This window comes from Zootoca vivipara, chromosome 2 (genome assembly GCF_963506605.1).
Source record: "Zootoca vivipara chromosome 2, rZooViv1.1, whole genome shotgun sequence".
NCBI classification, from domain to species: Eukaryota; Metazoa; Chordata; class Lepidosauria; order Squamata; family Lacertidae; genus Zootoca; species Zootoca vivipara.
This window is the reverse complement of record NC_083277.1, coordinates 85,689,582-85,712,416: the sequence shown is the minus strand read 5'-3', so window position 1 is coordinate 85,712,416 and position 22,835 is coordinate 85,689,582. Positions and strand designations below refer to the sequence as shown.

Here is a 22,835-nt window from a genome sequence, read left to right as displayed (position 1 = left end):
TTTGATTGTTGGCTTGGCTCTTTTTTGTCTTCTATTTTAGTAGGTAAACTAATTCCCTCTGAATCTAAAATGAGAGCCAGTATGAACAACACTGATAAATGTACCTCAGCTCTGAGAATGTTCTGCATATTTCTTTTTCAGCAACTAGGCTCATATAAAGAAGTGAGAGCCCAGAAACTCTCAACAGTGCGCAGAACAGTTGAGTCAGAGCACTTCGTTCCCACCCCCTGCCTTCAGCCAGGGATCCTAACTCCTGTCCCCCTATTCTCCGCTTCCCCGGCATCTGGCCACTTTACACCTTTTTGTGCTACAGTTTGTTTTATGGTAGTTTATGTCATTATATAAATATTGTCAATTGCTATAAAACAAGGCAAAACCACTGGAAAATGTCATTAAAAGGATGTTTCCATATTTCCTAATAGGAAACATCTTGGGGAAGTTTGTATTTTGCAGAGCAGGCGTCCCTGGGCTCACGCGTGAACTGCCTGCCTAGACAGTCCTAGTTTGCTAGTTAGAGCTGATGGGAGATTTGCATGAGTGGAACAAAAGTCTCCTTCAAATGGAGGTTAGGGGAAGGAAAGCATAGAGAGCTGCTGTGGGAGTGTTTGAGAGGGTATCTCCTTTATTCCAAGTATGTTATTGGCCACAAAACATACGTTAATTAAAGCTCCATTTTGGGTTCTTACAAACATGACTTTCCTTTTCTGAAGTCATTGCTCCATGTAAGCATTAGTAACACTTTTTGTTCTTTTGTGTCTTTTCCCACTTGGTCTTCCCTGGAGCAGGTATGGTACATATCTTGGTCAATTCATTCCCTGCAGACAGGGCCAGCACATAGGCCTGTCTGCAGCTCAGCAACCCTTCTGGTAAAAGAGGAAGCACTGAATGGGTCCTACACTGAGATATTAATAACCATTGCTATGGAGAGGCACAAAAGTGGTAGCTTTGTGTATGTGGGTGTGTTTGGAGTCAGTAAGAATCTATCAATGGTAACTTTTGCTTTCTGCTTTTGAGATGGGTATTGATAGTGGGTGTCTAAAGAAGTTATTACTACTTAAAATTATAGACAGAGTTTATTTCATTTCCTAGGGAATGCATTTAAAAATAATAAAAATCCAGTGGTCTCAGGGTAGGGCTATATTCAAAAAAGCAGCAGTGCAAGGACAACGCCTAAAAATCCCAGTCATTTATATTTGACTAATTCTTTAGATTACCCATTAGATCGGTGGTGGTCATGTTTTCAGATATTGCTGTTAAGTAATTATTATTTCAATTGCTCCATCGATACTTCATAGCTGTCAGCTTTCTTTCCTTAGCAGAGTGCCTTTTAAAGTCAGGCAATAAGACCTTAGTCTGGGGCTGCATTTTCAAGAAAGCACCCCTCTACTGACTGCCTTGTATGCAGGGTAAGTAGCTTATATCTCTGTGAACTTTGATTAGATTCTAATAAAAAGGTGACCCAGTCCATTAAATGCTGCATGGCAGATAATGGATGAGCTACTCAGGCTGCTTGTTTGCTGTTCATTTAATTATAGCCCCAGAAATTGGTTTCAAGCCATGATCCATATGCTCCATCTTTCCAACCAATAAGAATGTGATTTAATCTCCTTTGGAGGAGATGTAGTCAAAGGGCGATTTCTGTCCAACTTCAACATCTCTCTTTATATTTGCTTCAGTGACAGGTTGAGTCCTTTCTGTGCCTAGACTTTAAGACTAGTTGATGTTAGAGAACTTAAGGCAGTTGGTCATTCTTCTGATTAGACAGAAATAAAGAGAGAATGAAAGTCAAAGGGGATGATGGGAACTAGTAACTGGCCTAACATTTGTTACTATGGTGAGTAGGGTCTCGCGTGGCTGTCCTTCTCTAAACTTGTCACTTCTCTTGTCACTACATTTTGTGGTTTTTCTGTATTGTGAGGTGCATAATTGGCATGTCTCACAGAAGTTATTAACCCCTCCTTTGCCCCCCGCCCCATCACACATAATGCAAAGTGAGCTTCTTGCCAGTGACCCTAATCCCATTCGCGTCTGCTTCAAGTCCTACGCAAAGCAGTATGTTCAGTCTCTCCCCCCATCTCCAGTTCTCTCCCCCTAGGCTTTCTTGCACTTCCCCTTCTTTTCCCGTTGCTGGAACTTCCTCAGTCGCCTAGCCCATGTGTCCCTCCACTGTATAACAAGGCTGCTTTTGTCTGCCACGATGCCATTCTGGTCAGGGGAATCCTCGTCGTGGCCCAGCAACAAGTATTTCTTCATGGGTTTGATTTTCGGGCACTTGCAGGCAATGTCCTTGGAGCGTATCCAAAGGAACTGGTCACCGCGCCGTATCCGGTTTGTCCCTTGCTTGTACACAGAGATGATGTTGACTGTGAACTTCCACCATTCTCCAGCCTTATCTGCTTTCAGGATGTGGATCTGGACAGCTGGGAACAGAAAGCCAAGAACAGGGACAATCAATTTAACACCCCAATTCTCCTCTCAAGGACAAAGCAAATGTTGCTTGAACAGCAGTGGTTAACCAAGAGCAATCTAGAAATATGCATGAAGGACGTCGCTTTGAAATGACAGACTTGTAAGTTACATGATAGAAATGTTCTTACTGTCCTTTATGGGGTAACTGATTTGATAGAGAGATGCTGGGGATGTAACTGCCCAACTGCATTATGTTACCTTTGGGAAATGAGTTGCCTATACTTCAAACTGGAAGGTCATTGGGAACTATCGGAATCTGTCTGTCATTGAAGTAACTGGTCTGTTTGTTCTCGGTAGATGGTCATGGGTTTAGTTTTAAGAGAAGAGTTGCCCTTACTTGCATTGCATTCAGATTTCATTTGATCCTGCCTATTTTTTTCTGGAGTTGTGACTGAAATGTGCATTAGAGAGAAAGAGAGAAGCCATCCCATTTTTCCTGATTGTAATAAGTCACTTTCAGTTTGGTTAACTACTTTGTTCCAGTCTTTGCTTAACCCTTCATCACTCTTTCCTGTGACTACATATGCGCCTTCCCCAAGCAAATTGGCATTTGGGAATAATGTATCCAGCTCTCTTCTGCCTGTGGAGACAAGTCTCTCCCTGTCCAAGTCTCCCTTCTTTTCATGCTGGGAATCTTGACCTCTGTGGTCTGTGCTAGTGTCCCACATTCCAAGTCTAAGTATGATGGTAACCGTTTCCATGTTTCCCTTACCTAGGGATTTGAGGTTCAATGAGAACTTTAAAAAAATAAATAAAATGTGAAGGAAGTCAGGGTCTTGTTTGGCTGAAGTCATGAAAGGTGGCCATGGTAACAAAAGGCACCCCTTTCATTTTGAGCAAAAGGTTGGGGGGGGAATTAAAACCCACCAAGAATTTTGCCACACTGTTTGGTTTTTTGGCATGTACTGGGGCCAGCCTGTGAAAAGAATCTCTCTGCAATGCATCCCCACAGAGCAGAGTCCCTACCTTTTAACCCAATGCTTCTAGCTCATAAGCATGCAAGATGAATAGACTACCAGTCTACTGCCTTATCTCCAGTAGCAGCCAATAAGGGTCTTTAAAAAAAAATGTCCTGCCTTCCTAGAAGTACTTGTGATAGTATACAGAAATGAAAAGGCAATCGGGTGACCCAGCGAAAAGTTTACAGGTGTATGAATCAAATCACAAATGTAGATGCTGTTAGACTAACCAAATCATTTCAAATCCACAAGCTTTTCATGGTGAGAAAAACAGCCTCAACCTAAAATCTCAATGTTCAGTGTTAGTAATGCTAGTAGAAACCATTCACAGCTTTGCTTAAAATAAATATGAAATATGCTGTGCACCAATTACTTTTACTAAATTTCCTTACAGGCTACAGAATATTTATCCTGAATAGATACTAATACTGTACAAAGGTTGAGGAAACTCAGCTGGAAGACCTGTGTAGTGCTCATGTAAGTCTCCAAAAGGACTGACCTAGAGCAGGCTCCCCCAAAACTAAGCAACTTCTTCCGGTGTGCTCCCTCTTAAGTCTTGCTGTGGCATTGAACAGCTTCCTGGGATGGTCCGTTTTAAGACTCACTTTCAGATGGGGTTACATAGTTCCTCCAGGCTTAACCATGGCCTTTACCACTCTAGGGCTGCAGAACAACTCTCCTTGTTTTGAGAACAATTTTTCTTTCACACAGAAAAAGTGGGCAATCAATCTGTAAAGTTCCTATGTTGTCAAAAGCACAATTTTGATGCGAAAATTGAAGCTGGCAACTGTTCAGCTCCATCCTAAGTAGGCTAAGTACTGCTGAAAAGGGAAGTGGCTGTTTGAGAATTCTTCCTCTGCCAGATTAGACAACTGAGAAGAGTCACACCCACAGTAAATGATGTGACAAGGGGGAAGACCTTAAATCATTTTGGAAAGCAGAGCATTGCTTGATATGTGGGAGTAGGGTGATTGTTGGTTGGAGTGCTTCAAGTTGTTGAAAATAAAGAGAGCAAGGGGTGTTTATAGGAGGTTAAATTCAAAACCCAGTGAAGCTAAACTGATTTGGATCTTTGGTGTTCTTTTTTACAAGGTTGTGTTTTTTAATGTTTTTTTATTTATTTCATAAAATTCATACACCCTCAAGTGGCTTACAAAAACAATAAAGATGTGGGGGGGAAATCACGACCATACTTTAAAGCATGAAAGTTAAAATACTAGAAGTTCCAAACTCAAGCATGTTTGATCTTCCAGGAGGAACACAATTCCTGCAATCTAAAATCAAGTGATGTTCCTTAACTCCACAATTATACTCTTCCCCTAGGATAACTCTCAAAATTAACATCCCCATGTGATTGTCAGGATCACAAGGTCAGCATCTACCAGGGTATTGTGTGAATAGAGCCATTAGGAATTCATAGGCCATACCAACAACCGCCATCTGCCCCACCGTTAACAACATGGATAGCAGGTATAGGAAAATAAGATGCACTGGAGTCTGCTTAGTGTGGGAGCTGGCAGTTTCCTATTATTCAGTAGGGAGGGGCAGGTGGAGGAAATTATGGTTCTGGTCTGGAGGAAAAGGGACAATGGCTATTAATTAACTTTGGAGTGCCAAACTCAAATGGACTGGAATGGGGAATATACTTTGATTGGATGGAGTGGTTGGGGGGAGTGAGGGAGCCAAGGGTTAACTTCTGAAAAGCAAGGTGCTGGGGTTCAAGCCTTCCTGTAAGCTTGGAAGTCTTACTCCTTAATCCCAGATATGTTGGGGCTTGTTCAGGTTGCTCTGCAGTGAAGGAAATACACTGAGAAAGTTCAGAGGCAAACACTTTTTATTTCTTCCACATAATGATCTGGTATCAAATTCAGGTGGAACTGCATTTTTGGGTTTGTTTCTTTTTAAGCGAGTCTGGTATCTGTATGTGGTGGGTGGTGAAGTTGGCCTTCTAATCCATTTGAGTTTGACATTCCTCTTTATTGTTTCCTTTGTGAGTGAAATTGCTTCATCGAGAAGCTGAGTATAATCCAATCAGTTTCATTTCCATCACTTCACTATTTAGCACCAAGAGAAGTCACTATAATTTTAAATGGCTTCTGACATCTGGGACCCTACCTGCTCTAGCAAATATCAGCAAACCCTATATGAATCTGACCACTATAAATATTTCCCAAACACCCAAGAGTGATGCAAGAGTGATGGTTGACAGATCAATTTATGAACATTTTGGCATTGACTTTTCTTTTGCTTGAAGATCACTTGTCTCAAATAGGGCTGCCATATGTCCAGATTTTCCCAGACATATCCGGAATACCGCAGTTGGCATTAGCGTCCAAGTGGAAATTGGGAAAATCAGGGGACATATGGCATCCATGTCGCTGCTTTTCCTTTAAAATAGCGATTTTGCCCAAGAAGCTCAACAACTTTGGGCAACCCCCCCCCCAAAAAAAACCTCAACAACTTTTCTGTCCGGATTATCACTGTTTGAAATATGGCAACCCTAGTCTCAAACTGTGATAATGTAAGGCGCTGAATATTTTGAATTATACTTGGATTATATCTCAAGATGCTGCCACCAACTAACTGCTTTTTTAAAAGCATACGCTGCACTGTAATGCAGCCTCCCTGCTTCACCTTGCAGTCCCAGTGTGGCACTGCTGATTGCAAACCCAAGACACAAAGGTCCGACCCCTGTCATCTCCAAGTACAGAAGAAAAAGGATCCTGCCTGAAACCCTGGCTGCGTAGGGCAGCTTCCTATGTTCATAGAGACCTGTCCAACTAGTCCACATCGAAAAATTACAAGCAACATTCAGCAACAATTATATGCCTGCTTCTTCGCACCACAACCACAGGCCCACTCTGATTCTCTACCAGCAAAGCTGTACTGCACAAAATGATACAAGGCAGTTTGGCCATGCTTGGAAGCAGTAGTTTACTGCTAAACCTTAAAGTGTGGTGGGAGGGGGGCTCTGGCTTCAGTTAAAATGAGGACAACCTATCCTGAATTGTATGCTGGATTTAGCCTTCTGCCCCCTGCGAGAGTAACACAGACAATCCTACAGCTGCTGGCACATCCTTCCACAGCCTGCCAGAGTAGAAAGAGAACAAGTCAGCATCCGGTTAAAGGAAAGAACTGACAAGCCAGCTGGTTAACAGGGTTGGTAACCTCTCTCAGCAGGGAAGTAGGGAAAATTCCACCAGGGGCAGCATCTCTGTTCCATTCATGGCTGAGCTTGTGCTGTGAGCTACAAAGCCCCCCTCCCAGTCCAATGAGCACAAGCAAAGTGGATTAGACTGAGCCCTGGCACCAGGAAAAATGCGATGGGCAAAACGACTGGGATTGGTAACTGGGGGCAAGTGGATGAAGCAAGCAGCAGGTGCCCCCTAAGCAGCTCTGCAAGCCTGCTGTGCTCTAGCAATGTACCCCTGAGGGGGAGAACAAAATAAAACGAGTCACAGCTTTCACATTGATCTTGCTGCTGCCTGGGCCCCCCATGACACTAGTTTCCGACATGGTGTGGCGTGTGTCCAGCTCCTCGCTAAAAATATCTCAGGCATGCACCATTGGGAGTATATGAGCAGACGAGGGCAGGGGTCCCCAGGCTGTCATTGGCTCATGGCCCTTACTGTGCAATTAAAATAAGCAGCAGACTTGGTGTTTGTAAACTCTTCTTTAAAACTCTTGTTTAGAGAAGAGAATGCCAAGTCAGCCAGGAGTCATCTTGGAAATTTTTTTTAAAAAAATTTCATGCATGGCCAATTTACACTGTCCAAACCTTCGGGGAAAATAGCTGGACAATAAGCTGAGCAGAGCTAGGATACGGCCTATTTAAACCAGGAACACCTGTGGTGCTGGAAAGACGTCTCCAGAGAAAGGACTGTATCAATAAAGAATAGAAAACAGAATCCACCAAATCCTTACCTACTACCCTGTAGGAGTTTGGTTGCCATTGCCTTGTCAACCTCAGTTCTCCTTACAAGGCTTTTAAATGAGGTGTTGAGGATAGATGTGCGTCCTTTGAGAGTGGACTGGAGTGCGGGGGGCCAAGGCTCTGTTCTTCACTGTGCTGTTAACCAGCCACCAGGTGGCATTGCAGCACTTCAGGCAGCTGAGAAACTGGCAAGGGTCACAATCGGGGAGGAGGCACAAACCTCTTGTATTTCCTCCGCAATGTTACAAGTTATGCATTTATAAACACTCTTATAAAGGCTCTTAATTGCACCTAAATGTTGTAACGTGGATGCAGCGCCACACACACAAACCAAGAAATCTTGCTCACTGTGAAATTCCCAGACGTAGCAAAACCTTTTAAGTTCTTTAGGAATTATTGCTTGGACCCATTATATCTGATTGCAATTGCCCAGAGGTTTGACTACAAGACAATCTCTCCCCACAAATGCTAGGAGTTGCTTTCTTACTCACAATATGTCAGAGACGTATTGGGGTCAGAGGAAAAATCAATAAATTCACTGAGAGTTCCCCTCGTTCACCTTCCCATCCCCTCCAGATGTCCACAGGCCCTGAACAAATATGTTTGATATGGTCCCTCGTTCTTTGAAAGTATCTAAGCCTAGACCAGGTCATTCTAGTTTCAACCCCTCTCTGGAGCAAAGTTTGTCATTACTGTTATTAAAATCTTATTTTTGAAGTGGGGCTAGAAAGCTTACGGGGTTTACCTGTTACATCTGAGTTTAATATTGAAGATTTACGAGGTTTAATCTCTGCTTTTTGTGAAGGGTGTGACCCATCCAGTCACTTTCCTCCTTCACAAGATTTCATTAATTTCCCCCTCTATCCAGTTTTATGGCCACCCTGGCAGGGCACATTTCCGCACAACGATACCCATGCACTACATATGGATGCAGTTACACCCAGAATTCAGCATGAATGAACTGCCACCCCAGAAAACTCCCCTAAAGCTCAGAAATACAGTTTCACCCTATTAATGTTTGGAAGACTAGCTATTAGAACAGCATATGTTTCCTCTCCCTCTTCAGCTCTATCCTCATGAGTTTTGGGTTTCTATGTGGAATACTTTTTTTTAAAAAAAAGGTCTTTTGAAAACATATTTTTTTATTTTTCCACGTACTGCTGCCAGAGTGCCTTTCAACAAAGAGGATGACTAACCAGAGTCTCCATGAAAGAAGGATTTTTCCAAGGATGGCTGAAGGTGGCAGGATGGTGATATCACCTTTTGGGATAGGAACCCCCAGACTCACTCCTCACCCCTGCTCCTTCAATAAATATGACAATTGATTGGTGGGAAGGCAGTGGGAATTGCTAGGTTCCTACTGGTGATTTGTGAGTCAAAGGGAAGTCCTGTTCGGCTGGTTCTGTTAAGAATACCAAATAGGGCCTCAAATGATTTATTATTTATTTTTCATCCATTTGCTTAGTGACCCTAATGGGCCATATAACCAGAGGCATCCCTGTTGACCAAGCACCTTGGAAAAAGAAGTGTACAATATTTTACAAATGCATGGAAGTGAACTAGATCAAAGTGACTGCCTGCCTGAGACACTGACATTCCATCTGCTGTCTGGGGATGAAGGGGGGGGGGTGCGTGTGTGTCCAGGCAGCGGAGGAGAAGGAGTGGTGTGAACAATGCATAAGACTTAAGAGATTAAACAGTCCAGGAAACTGAAACCATCTCTTGCATTTCCCAGTCCAGGTGTGGTGCTGCACAAGCACAGTAAGGTGCAAGGGAAGTTTATTCCCTTTGGGTGCAAACTCGCCTGATCAGAAGGTGATGGTTACCTGGGAGTGTAAAGGTGTCTCTGTGCCCCATTTGGCCCAAACTTACTGCTGTTGCTTTACCTTCTCCGCATGCCTATTTATGCATTCACCCACATCTCCCTCAAGCCCAGACATCAGACGTGCCCAGTATGAGAAATGAGTACAATCTAGGGATGAGCAAATCTCCCTCCCCCCCCCACATCCCCCCATTCAATTTCATTATTATGCTGTGGTTTGGCTCTGCCCAGCATTTCATTCTGCCTGCCTTCCGGTTTAACTTGAAGAATTTCTGGGATTAATTTGGTGCATGTGCAGTTTGCTGCAGTTTTCAGTTTGTATTTCTTACCCTCGACCCTTTTTTTACAAGTTAGCACCGGGCATGAGTGCATATGTACACTGATTAAAATGCAGCACAAAACAGAATATTTTTAGATAGTGAGCTTGTATAGTGCCCATTGTAGTTAAGGCACTCTTAAAATGCAATTGGGACTTAATGGTTATGAATAAAATAACAAACTCTAAGCAGTTATGGAGGGGAGGGATTCATTCAGTGAAGATTTTTAGGGGAAAATTGTTAACATTTTTTGCACTTTGAAAGAAAGGAAGCAAATAAGTAGCCACCTCTTTTCAAAGCCCATGAAGCAGTGGCTTCATTACTGGTGTCTCATGGCAAACCCTGCCTTTTAGTATTCTGTGGCTATGCAATGAGCTACTTATAAACATCCCAGAATGTGGAACATCTCACAGACTCTCCAAGTCTACCAGCTCATTTCCCACACACACCCCTAGCCTTCCTGTTGAAGTTAAGCAAAGTCATTAATTAATTCAACTTAGAGGCACACCAAAGCAATCTTGGTTTGAGCCAAAATAAAGGTGGTTGAAATTAAGTACCCTCTGGCATTATTCAGCTCCAAATATTTGAACAGAATTAAATTTGCTTATGAATCTTTTTTTTAAGGTATAAATAATAGTAAGAGACAGGATTTTTCTTTGTTTTGTCTTCCTAAAGACACACTCCCCCTTTTGAGCCAGCAAATTAAAATGATGATAAAAGCTCTATAGAAGCTAGTTGTCCAGATGATAGCACCCCAATTTAGCTCACAAGGGAAGTAACCATGTTCAATCTAATTAGGACCTGTTAGGATATTCAGAACTGCTATCATTCCATAAAGTTGAAGAAAACAGTCTCCTAATTGGCTTCCTGCTGGGAAGTCCGCAAAAAAGCCTTTATTGTCCCTCTGTGTAACCCACTCTGCACTTTCTTTGCAGCTGGACTGTTTTGAACACTATGCTGCCCTCACCTAAAGGCATGGCTGCAAGAAACTTTCATGCTACTATGGTAGTACATGAATGTTACTTGGCGTATCAGGAGTTTTTCTCACAATCGTGTGCAAGCTCTCACATGCCTATTTGAATATCATATCATTTGATTTTGAAGCACCCCTATCTGCAATCTGTTCTAAAATTCGGGGGGGGGGGGCTTGAAACATTTAAATACCTGCATTTAAATTTTCCTCCTGTCCTCCAAAAACTGAGATGCAATGGGGTATGGTGCTTGCATTCTCTAAAGAATGGATTCTAGAAGACCCAAAAGAGCAATTGCACCTGGGCTTAGATAGTGAGTTGAGAACACAACACCTTACCCTTAAAGGTAAAGGTACCCCTGACCATTAGGTCCAGTTGCAGACGACTCTAGGGTTGCCTGCTCATCTCGCTTTACTGGCCGAGGGAGCTGGCATACAGCTTCTGGGTCATGTGGCCAGCATGACTAAGCACTTCTGGCGAACCAGAGCAGCACACGGAAACACTGTTTACCTTCGTGCTGGAGCGGTACCTATTTATCTACTTGCACTTTGACTTGCTTTCGAACTGCTAGGTTGGCAGGAGCAGGGACCGAGCAACGGGAGGTCATCCCATTGCGGGGATTTGAACTGCTAACCTTCCGATCAGCAAGCCCTAGGCTCTGTGGTTTAGACCACAGCGCCACCCGCGTCCCTTCCCTTAGGGCTTAGGCATTAATTAAAGTCAACAGGCTCCTGGCACCTCCCCGCCCCCGTTTTACTCAGCTTCATAAAGAACCTGAGGTGACATTTCTGACTTCATGAAGCATTGCCTTTTACTTTCCTACAGAGAGTAAGGTTATGTAACAGCAGAGGCAACTTAACAAAACAGAAAGTAACATCACACCTCAGTGCAAGAGAGGACAGAGAAGGTAGAAAGTACAGAAGTACAAGATGGCTCTAAGCTAGATCAGAACTGAGTACTGAGGGGAGGCAGGACTGGCATCAGAGATGGGGGTATTGGGGCACCTTCAGAGGCACACTGCAGTTCCCCCAGGGTTCTTGATCATGCTGCTGCTGCTCAGTGCTGTCACTGCCTGTTCACCTGCCCTCTCTGAGTATGCAAGCAGTAACAAGGGGGAGGAGGAGATGTAGGAATATCCAGCCTTGTGCTTTCCCTCTGGGTCGTTTTGTGGGTTGGGTCCAGAGAGGGGGAGAGTATGTGATTGAGCAGTGGAGATGGAAGGAAGGGTGATGTGGGCTCTCTCAGGGAGTAGGCCTACTGAAGGCATCTCCTCTCCCCCCGCTCCAAAAAAAGAGAAAAGGCTAGAGCTGGCATTGAGATGTGTGCTGTGCTGTGCTAGATATAGCCTCCCAACTCATGTTTGCTCATAGCCATGTGACTCTTCTTTGTAGCCCTGGTTATGAATATTTATTGTGGAAGAAAGGAAGGAGGGGCTTTCTCATTTAGGCTTCAGAACACATTTGCCTTTTTGTAAAAAGCAAGTCGAAACAACAAGCTTTTGCATTTGACCCTCTCAATGGGGGACTGGCAAAGAAACTAACAACAGTACTTTTTCACTAAATGTCACATACATGCACAGTCTGCACACTGTCCTTCCATGGGAAAAGGATGTGATAAATTATTCAGGGTTTATCTCTGCAAATGCAAGTTGGAATTTTGTTTTGCTGGAGTGGGCAGGTGGCCATGGCCTGGTGAAGTGGGAGGAGATTTTGTGTACAAGGAGAGGGCCGTTTTGTTGCTTGCCTGTTATTTGGTGCAATCTTGCTCCCATGAATTTGCAATAAGCTGCCTAGATACAAAGCAAAATCCCAACACATCCCCTGAACAGAACAAACTGAGTTATTGCCAGGAATTCCCTTGTGGCAAGAAGAAGTTGCGAAGGCATGCTACCTTGAATTTAGTTCAGCATTTGCAATCACATCCAAAGTGTGCCTAAAGTTTCAAATGAGCAGAATGTGCTGCGGCTGGAAATTCTGATTCAGCAAGGAAACCGGGGGGAAGAGGCAGAGGAATCTTTTCCGGAGACCTCCAGCAATCAGCATAGTTCATCATGTGCATACATGACCAATAGGCACAACATCAGTTTAAAGGCTACATTTTCAGGTTCTGCTAGAATATAAACAGACCATGGCCAGGATTAGCCTGAGAATGAGATTAGGCTGAGACAGGGATTGATTTCGTTACCAGTAAAACCAATAGTAAGGAAGCTAGAAGAAACAAGGGTGATATGCACAAGCCTGAGCAGGACTTTCCCAATCTGGGGAGAAAGAAATACTGCCTAAGAGCAAACCGTAAGTGCTTCTGCCCCCAAGCATCTGCAGATGCATAAATAGTGTTAATGATGACAATTACTTTGAACTTCAGACTTCTCAGATATGCCCAATGGTATAATAGTTAGACTCAAGTTGTATAGATTTTTGTACCACTATTTAAGCAAAGAAGGTGCAGTCAGCAAGAATCTGGATAAATACTCAGAGGTTAACCATTGCCTATTTTTTTCAAGGGAGGGAACTGGTGTCAAAGTGTGTTGTATAGAACCTCTAACCTAGGCTGCATATGCACCGTTCATTCAAAGCACACACACCCTCCCCCCCCCCCAAAAAAAGAATCCTAGGAATGGTAGTTTTTAAGGGTGTTAGGAACTACAGTTCTTTGAGGGGTAAATACAATTTCCAGGATTCTTGAATCCAGGAATCAAATACATCCTGATTATTTCTACAATGTTCTTAAACAGTAAGCAAAGTTAAACACACGATACTCTTACGAGTAAGTTGGGCATGCCTCAGGTACAGAATTAGTTCCTTTTAGTTCCAGTTCTATGGTTTTATGCACAGTTGTACATATTTTAACATGAATGGTCAAATGCAGACTAGTTAGGTTTCTCATCTGTGACCATCTCTCTGTCCTCAGATGAAGCAAAGGATAATTGATGGCATGTTACGTGATTTCTGACTTTCGCTGGAAACCCATTGACAAATCACATCAGAAAGGAATGCACAACAACAACAACAACAACAACAACAACTATAAAGCAGCTTTTTCAAATTAGCAAACAAGGAAGTTTCTCTTCCTTTTCCCACTTTTCCTGCTTCTTTCGCACTTTTGCTTTTCACTCTAAACAGAATATACTGCCAAAAGTGCAAGACCTGCTGCTTTCCGCTGGGACTGGCTTCACTCTGGATTGAAGTTCCTAAGTGGAACTGACCACAAAGGAGTCTGCATTCCATGCTGATTCAGACAGGCCCTGCTGCCAAACACCTGTGCACTCCCAATTGTTCATTGGCAGTTATGGCTTTACTAGTCCTGCACCTGATGTCATATGCTATCATGTGAGTGGCAGATGGGTGTGGCCAGCCAAAGCAGCCATGTTTGGCTGGCCTGATGGGCCTAATTTGGCCTACAGCATGAAGGTTTCTCTCCCTTCCCACACATACATATTAGATAAAAACTTAGAAAATTAGATAAAATATTAGATAAAAACCACCAACCAAATTGCCAGTGAGGCATTTACCACCATGTAGTTAGACCGTCAGTGAGTGACATAATTGAGTGGCCATTTGAAGCTCTTTCAGCAAAACCAAACTGTCTACTTGCCACACCACTGCCACACCTTCCCAGTGTTTATGCCCACCTGCTGCACCCTTTGGCAGGGGCTTCCCAGGACTCCAGAAATAAAGTGTCCCAAATCCTGCTTACCACAAATGCAGGCCCAGACACATCAAATCTAGAGAGGCATTTCAGAAAATAAATTGACATTTCTGACATAAACAGAGGCAGACGCACACTAACTCTAGGGTGCCCTCGAGGAGGAGGGACGGTAGCTCACCATAGTCCTTCTTGCAATACTTCTTCATGTTGATCTTCAGTTTCCCTTTGGATGCCTTGCAGTATGAATCGCAGTCTTCAGGGGAGCCGAGGAGGAAGAGACAGAAGAAAACATTAACAAAACAAATTAGTCTTAAAATGAATGAAAGACTTGGGAAAAGAAGGGAGTGTGTGTGTGTGAGGGGAGAAGCGAACAGTGAAAGCTGTAGCCTGCTATGAATAAGCAGCATGCCTGTGATATCCATCTGCCAGGACCTGATTGGGTCATCTAATGGGGGCATTCACTGAAAACCTTCCTTTCTAAAGAAAGCATCTCACAAAAGAAGCTATCCTCCTCTCCCTTTCCCTCCCCTCCTATCCCCGCCTGACGAATTCTTTAAGCTGTCCTCTGCAGGCTGCCATAACTTGGTTGCCTCCATGGGAGACCCCAGGGCCTCGCTTATTGTGCCACCCAGATCTTTAGAGAGCCACAACCCCCCCCCCCAGTTCTTAAACTGCAAACTGGAGTCTGATTAAAGCCCACAGAGGCCTCTTTGTCACCCCCTAACCCAGACCTGTGTCAGGCTTTGGCATTCATTGCAAAGGGATTCTGGCTGGGGTCACTCCTCAACAAAAGGGGTCAGGGAGGAAATTAGCAGCCTATGAAGCATTAGCAAAGCCTTTGGCGTCCACTCTACTGGAGTGTGCAAATAAAATGCCCCAGTGGGACTGCTTCATTTCTATGGGCCTTACTGCTGTGATACGATGGATTTACTCCTCCTGAACATCATCCTGTGTTCCAGTGCCACTAATGTGATGCTGTGTTGAGTTTTTGGCACTGCCTCCATCCTGTTTTGGCTGTGCTAGAACTATTTTCATGCCACTTTTGAGCATTGGGAGTGCAGCTTGACCCTGGGCATGAAAAACTGTTATTTGCTGTGGCATTTCTTTCTCACTCTCTCCAGTCTCTGGCAAGGCTGGGCTGCACATAGCTCAGCCTGCACTATGTTTCCCAGGTATGCCAGAGTATAGTGTTTCTACAGCAATGTTCCTGCTTATCCACTTGGTGCACAGATGGGTCAGGAATTACACTTTGCTGTTAGGAAAACACATGATGACGGGGAACTTGCTTTTCTGCAGTGATCGATAAATATTATGGTTCATTATATGTTCATGCCCCGCTCTTTCTTTAGAATGCTCAAATCAGCTAACATAGGTCACCTACCTATGACTGATCATATTCACCTCTTGCTTGTCTGCAAGCAGTATGCTCAAGAACTAGAGGCCCTATGACCATAGAGGGGACTATGCAATGGAAATGAGCAACCACAATAATATTATTTACTGATATCCCACCTTCCTAGCCGGAACAGCATCCTTTATGGTTATAAATCCATATAGTATAATTATCTACCTAACTGTGTTGCAAACAGGGTGTACAGATAAAGGTCATAAAAATACTTCAAAATTTTCATATTTATACTCATGAGCAATGGAGGAAGGGAAAAGTCCAGCCCCACCACACATTCACACCTACAACCTCCCTCTGTGCTTCTTTTCCACCACTGCCTAATGTAGAGCTTTGCCTACTGATTAGCAGCAACAAAGGAAAGTAAGACAGGCAGTTTCAACCAAGAGGTGATAAAAGCAATTTTGGGTTAGTTTGGGGTTGAAACAAAAGTACTTGTATAATATATCAAGATGTATAATTGAATAATAAGTCAAGCTTTCATTTAAGTTCTAAATGGAATTGTGGTTCAAAATTCACGTTTTTGTGCAGTCCTTTTTGTTTGCTTCTACCTTTCCCCAATACCGAAGAATATGCACTTTCCGAAGGAAAGTTTGTTTCTTATTTTTTCTACGTTTTGCCCTCTGCATGCCATTTCCTTTGTTGTGACAATAAAAGTACATTGTCTCAATTGAGTTGATAAATCACTAATATTTCTGGCTGATCCCCCCAGGAGCCAAGGCAAGGCTCAGAGTGTTCCATACAATACTGAGGTGGTGAGTGATCTTCCAGGCTTCATGCCTTGGACTGCTGCTTGAGAAAATGAAATGTACACTGGCAATACCCCAATAGAACCTTATTTCTGCATGGAACTTCTGGCGTTATTGCTTCTGTTTAGCATCACTGGTCTCAAGCTGTGCAATACTCTTCCAACAGAGATTCAGCATACATCCTTGCTTTTGATTTTTTTCAGGCATCTCTTGAAGACTTGTTTAAGATTTCATTCATGGCATTTTCACTTGCCATCTCGGTGTAACCCTTAAGGAGGGTGGAAGAGTACAACTCCAAATACTTTTCCCCAGTATTCCTGCTTTCCTCATCTTGCCTCAAACTACGGTACATTGATGAGAGATGTAGCCCCTTCACAATTGACACAGAAACTATCTAGCAACAACAGTGTGTGTTTAGGTTATCTATTAAGGACAGTGCTGCTAACCTGCTGCATTATGGCAATGTATGTCCACAAAACTGCAACAGCAGCTAATATCAGACAGAAATGTATAAATAATCACAGGAAAATTGAATTATTCACTTGCTGCACTTTCAAGTTCTGACTCTGAGCAGAGCTCAGCATCTATGCACAGAACCAAAACAGGACTACAGATGTGCTGTAGTAGATGATGCTTTTAACCCCCATTTACTTCACTGTAACACAAGGCATGTACAGCATATTCACTCTCCTGCATCTTGATTCTTTCTCTGTTTGGACAAAGCACTCTTCGGGGTGGTTGGGGAATGTGAGAGAAGCTTTGTGGAGCATGTCTACTGCCCTGACCAAGGCCAAAGTATTGGGGCGCAGCAAGTGGAAGCCCACTTGTGCAGGTTTGTAAGAAGAGCAAGGCTCTCCAGGAGCTCACAGGAGAAGACAACACACAAAAACCTCCCCAGATTTGAGAAAATGTTAGTCTTATTTAAACAAACATACAAACAACCTTGGCAAGCTGCAACCTCAACCCCAGAAAGCTCCTGCCCAGTCAAAACAAAACAGATTTGGGAAATGGTACCTTTAATATGTATATATAATTTTAAAATCCTTAAAGCAGGATAAAAAGTGGGGTGGCTGTTTTGTCTCATTTGCAGCTTCAGAAAATGTCAGGAGCAGTTTCCCCTTTCCTGTCTGTTAGCTTAGTTATTTTCTGAACGATTCCTTCACAAATCAGCGCATTCAACTTTTTTTTTAGTGCTTCTTGTATTTGCACTATGTGAGTAACATTAAAAGCCTGTCGTTGGTGTTCCCATGTGCTGGGCAGCAACTGACACATAGCCTTGCCTGAAAAACCTCCCTGCCCTGATCCTTCTATGATCTACTAATCCTTGAACAAGGAATTCCCAGCATGCTGCTGTCTGTGCTCACAGGATGGTGTCCATGTGGAGATGGAGATCATAGGATAATCAGAACGCCTGGCACTAAAACCACACAGCACTAAACACTTCTTGAACAATGGTGCTTAGAGCTATTTGGAGCCTATGACAAAGTGCACTTCTTGTGTCAGCTGGGATGCATCATCCCAGATGGAATGCCAGATCCTTGAGAGACAAAGTGGACATGTTCGCAGTACATGATATTCTGGTTGTATTTTGCGGGAGATTGGTTCATATTGTTCACAGCACATCTGTTTTATGCCTTCTTCTGTTTCATGTTTTATTTCCCCATGTATGCACATTTCTTGGGGTTCATTTCTCAGGGCTGCTCACCAGTTGCCCACTCAGAATGGTCATCGTCAATATTATCATCTTGATTTCTCAGAACTATTCAGCACTGTTGCACTTGGGTCTGGTGGTTCAGGAACAGAACGTATCTCACAGAGAAACAAACTGGGATGGGGAGATCACAGAGGCATGATGTCTCCAGGTCGTGTGGCAACTATTACGGCTTTCCCATTATGAGCTCCAGCATAAAATTTGCCATACAGTTTTAAGTAGGATAACATGCCTATGTGAGACAGAACACTACAGATAATCTCCAAGTCACATGAAAGTTACCTATGAAGCAGACTTCAGAGCTGATCTTTTGGAGGAGTTTGGCTCTGTTTCTACAGCTAGATGAATCAAACACCCTAAATAAGAACATTGCTTAGACATTTTCCATGCCTGCAAAATTCCTTGTTCTCTTGTGCTGCTACATCATACCCGGTGTGTAGGAGCAGGTAGCACCTATCTCCTGAGAAGATCGAACAGCTAAAGATGACAAGAAAACTACCAGTGGGTACCATGAGCACACTTCATTAAAGCGGGATCAATGCATTTGCTTGGGTAGCTACTAAGCTCTATATAGTACAACACACACAGCAGAAATATGGGCCAACGACTCAACAGACAGCATAACTTCAAGTTAATCCAGTCTCTGTGGAACTGCATGCTCCAGCTGCTTTGAGCTCCAGCTGCAAAGCCAGGTCTCCAAACCCCTTTATAAGAAGCTGCTTGACCCCAAATCCTGCAGCAGGCCACAATTTCAGCATGAGGTATAGAATGTAAAAGAAAGAGAAGCAGGAGGAGAAATGGTGTCATTGAACAATGGGCCAAAACTCTAATAAAATCCTGCTCTGAGGAGCAGGAAAAGAACTAGTAAAATTACCTATTCTCCATAGCTGATCACATCAGAGCGTTAAAAAGGAATGAGACACGAGGGTTGACTTTAGGTTTCCACTAAATCCCAAAATAAATTCCATTTAGAGAGAATAGCCATCTACAGATAAACATTCTGAATATTTTCAGACGTTTCTCCAAAACACAAATATGAGCCACATGGCCCTCTATAATCATGCGGTCAGTGCTGGAGAGAAGGGGTGCAATGAGAAGTCAAAAGCTAAAACAGGAAACCCTTCACAGGTAGGTTACCTAGGGTATTGCTTTTGCTAACCTTGTTCTTTTACTAACAGAATATCTGGCACAATTTCTATCTCCCATGTTAAAATACAATTCAGTTAAAGTTGGCCAATCAGTTAGTGATGGTTACTTACTCTTGCTACAAGAACTCCGTGATATGCAGGTCCCATCCCATCCAGTCCTACAATTCTATGATTTTATGTTCAGGCTCAATCTGTCCTTGGAGTGAGTTTATTGGTTTTAATATCTTCGGGATCAACTTCAGAGCAGCAAATGGTTCCATGGGTGACAGTAAAAATGCTTTTGTGGAGCCAGTGTCTGCTTTCTGTGCCAAGTAGCTACAATTTCCTCCAAATGTTTTGCTGCTTCAAGCCTTTCCTTGATTGAGCCTGCCTTTATCTTTGCAACCTTAAGGTGACGGGTCACCTAGGGGCTGGGGGCTGGAGATGCTGTTCCCACTGCAGAAAATGGCATGCAGTGGTTCTGCCTTGGTACCATAATTCAGCACAAAACCTGGGTGGATCTATCAGACAGAACGCTAAATGTGTGTTACATGAGAACTACTTCACAGAAGAAGAAACTTCTTCATAGAAGGCATTCTGAGAACAGGTTTAACACAAAACCACTATGCAAGTTATCACATGTGACATCATACATGTGTGTAAACTGCTTAGCATGCCTTGTGTGGATTAGGAATGTTATCATATGGCACTGACAGATGGGGCTCACATCAGGCTTAAGAGAAACTCAGTACCTCTCTTTAAATTTTAAAAAAGCTAAAGTCTTGTCAGTGGTGGAGGAAAGACAATAAACTAACTACATGAAGAATTTGAGTCTGGTGTAATATTTGAGGGGTCAAATATTTGAGGGGTCAAATGTCTCCTCTATTTAGAGGGTTATTTGTTAAATATATGACATCACAATCACATGGGTAGCAAATCCCTTCAAAATCTTATTTTATTTGGCAGGACCTTTTTCTTTTTTTCTATTTTCTTCATTGTACCATGCACCATGTACATTGTGTTTATATATCCCATTTATAAATTTATAGATGTCCATTTCATCCACTTCTGTTTTTTTTTTACTTTACTATCCAAAAAGACTTGTATAAATTATTTTGTTATTTTATTTTATTTTATTTTATTTTATTTTATTTTATTGAGTGTACTGTGTGTTTCTGCTATTCTGGAATCATGTAATGTATCTTTTTATATTTGCTTTTCAAGAATAGCATCACACTTGACATGTCAAACATTACTCTTCCTTTTCTATAGCATATATATCAGGCATGCCCATGTTAGAATGAATGCCATTATTGCAGAGATTTGTCTACAGTGGTACCTCGGTTTAAGTACACAATTGGTTCCGGAAGTCTGTACTTAACCTGAAGCGTACTTAACCTGAAGCAAACTTTCCCATTGAAAGTAATGGAAAGTGGATTAATCCATTCCAGATGGGTCCGCAGAGTACTCAACCTGAAGCGTACTTAACCCGAGGTATAACTGTAATTGGTTCCGGAAGTCCGTACTTAACCTGAAGCGTACGTAACCTGAAGTGAACTTTCCCATTGAAAGTTCCAGACGGATCTGCAGAGTACTTAAACTGAAAGTACTCAATCCGAAGCGTACTTAAACCAAGGTATGACTGTATTTTACTCTTTGTACAGGGCTTATCAGTATTTTCAAGTGCTTAATACATAAATAACAGCAACAAACAAATAAATATCTATTTACTTTTGGACTGGCTAAACATGTCCAGACTTCCTTAAACCTTCTAGCAGCTGGAGAATGGAAGTAAGAAACAAGAACATAGTTCAATAGCCATCTGGTTTTTACTTACCAGTACTTGCTTTGTAGCAGTAGAGACAATGACTAATCCAAATTGATTTCCTCCTCAGTTTGACACTAGCTATGGCCCATACCAGCTGCTCCCCTATTATCACCTTTTAAAGTGTGCAAGGCTGCCTCGGTCTTGCAACTGTTGGGCAGCATTTGTGCAGCCATGTCATTTATAACAAGCTATACATGTAACCAGAGCCAACTGTTAATGAAAGCACTAGCTCTCACAAACAGGGTCTAAAACTTGACAGTGGTCCTCTTTAATTCCCAAAGCGATTGCATGGTGCCACTACTTTGCTAGTCCTAGGTTGTATATGCAAAATTACATTCTATGTTGCAGGTGCAGTTCATATGCTCAAGGTGATTTCGAGGAGGTTGGCTAGATAATTCTACAGATTCACTAGAGCAGAGTTACAGCTTTTGTCCTGACAAATGCTAATTCACTGATAGCAGCCACACTGGATATTCTAAAGAAGCACACTTCCTCTCCCCATGCTTCAATGTCTCACACAAAGCAGGGTAGATTTGGCCCTACCCTTCATAGATATTTTCCCCACTTTGTTTCTTCCTGCAGTGGAAGAACACCCTGCTCACCCATGGGGGGGGAATATGCACCACACCCCTTTGGATGAGATCTAGGAGAATGGAAAGGGGAAGTTTGGCTTCCATTTCTTGCCACTTCTACAGCACGCCTGGCATGGCTCTTGGTCTGCTTCATAGTGTTTAAGCAGCTTCGTAGTGCTTATCATTAGTAACTGTAACTATTCCTAATTCTGAATTTTAAATTATTTGTAACCTGCCTTGGGATCTGCTGGTGAAGGGCCTGTAATGAATTTAACAATAACAATAACTGAAACATATAATCTATTTTAAGGGGGGAAAGTCCTGCTGAAGTCAAGTTGCAGGGTTCTGCTGCTCAAACTGGTTCAAGTGCCCTTGGTATGTAAAGCGTGGTTGGTATGTAAAGTTAGGGCAGAAGAGGATGTGCCAGATGCAAGCAGGGAGCTGAAGCGAACAAGCAAAGCTCCATGAACCCTGCAGCAATCCCAGCAAAGCATAACTGCTATTAACCTCACCCTTGGAACAAGACCGAACAAATAAGCCCCTAGCAATATCCTTTCTTCTTGCTGAGCAAGATTGATTGAAAAACAAATTGGCGCAAATAAGGCATGAAATTAGATTAAAGCCTCTCACTTGGGGCTGCCAGGACGGAAATCAAGACTTGGGCAGGCTTCTGTGGGAGCCGAGGCACCATTAATAAATCTGTCTGTGGCCCTTCCTTGTCCCCGCAGCCTTACAGCCCAAGAGAATATACTCGTAGCCACTACAGTATTATAATCAAGCAGGAAGAGTTTTCTTCCTGTTCATGGGTTGTCAAATGATAGTTCATGAGGGTGTACTTGTGAACTGCTCTCTGCTGGCAAATTTAAGAGTTCCTGATTACAGCTCCCTTTAAGGAATACAACCCTGCTGATTTCGGATCCGCCCAGTTAAAAACAGGAATAGGAAACCAACTTTATGAGATTTCTCCTACTGTCTGAACACAGGGCAGATTTTCTGCCTTCCCTGTCTTTTGCAAATGACGGGGAAGACAAACAGGAATAAGAAACAAGTTAAAGGTGAGTTGAATCTTTCAGAAACCTTGCAAGATGGCAGGTAGCAGAGAGGGGGAGCACACAATAAACTGTGAGCTCATGCTCCCTGGGCTCCCCAAATTACCCCAAAACAATAATTGTCCAAGTATTCAGCTCACCCTTCCAAGGGCTGGAATACACCTTCCATCTTTCAATCCAATGCAAGTCCAACTGTGCAAGACTTTAGCATATGAAAAGAAGCAGCAAAATCCTTGTCCAAGGATAGACAGAAAATAATATGTCATCAAGAGTG

General features: G+C 42.9%; 2 protein-coding genes across 4 annotated transcripts in view; one reads left to right on the top strand and one right to left on the bottom strand.

The window, feature by feature from the left end:
* The window catches only part of STX8 (syntaxin 8), a 97,308-nt gene extending 81,113 nt beyond the window's left edge, over positions 1–16,195 (top strand). The window contains exon 9 of one of the 2 annotated variants that reach the window (XR_009557177.1): positions 13,383–16,195. The gene's annotated coding sequence lies outside the window, so the exon portion shown is untranslated. Of the gene's footprint in view, positions 1–2,403 lie in introns of both variants that reach the window. The other variant, XR_009557176.1, reaches the window with a different exon arrangement.
* NTN1 (netrin 1) overlaps positions 1,178–22,835 on the bottom strand; it is a 109,319-nt gene continuing 87,661 nt past the window's right edge. For both annotated transcript variants that reach the window (XM_035104691.2, XM_060271790.1), the window contains 2 exons: positions 14,299–14,373; positions 1,178–2,420 (listed from right to left, as the gene is read on the bottom strand). In XM_035104691.2, coding sequence (XP_034960582.1) covers positions 2,092–2,420; positions 14,299–14,373 — 404 coding nt within the window. In that variant the 3' untranslated portion in view covers positions 1,178–2,091. The remainder of the gene's footprint in view (positions 2,421–14,298; positions 14,374–22,835) is intronic.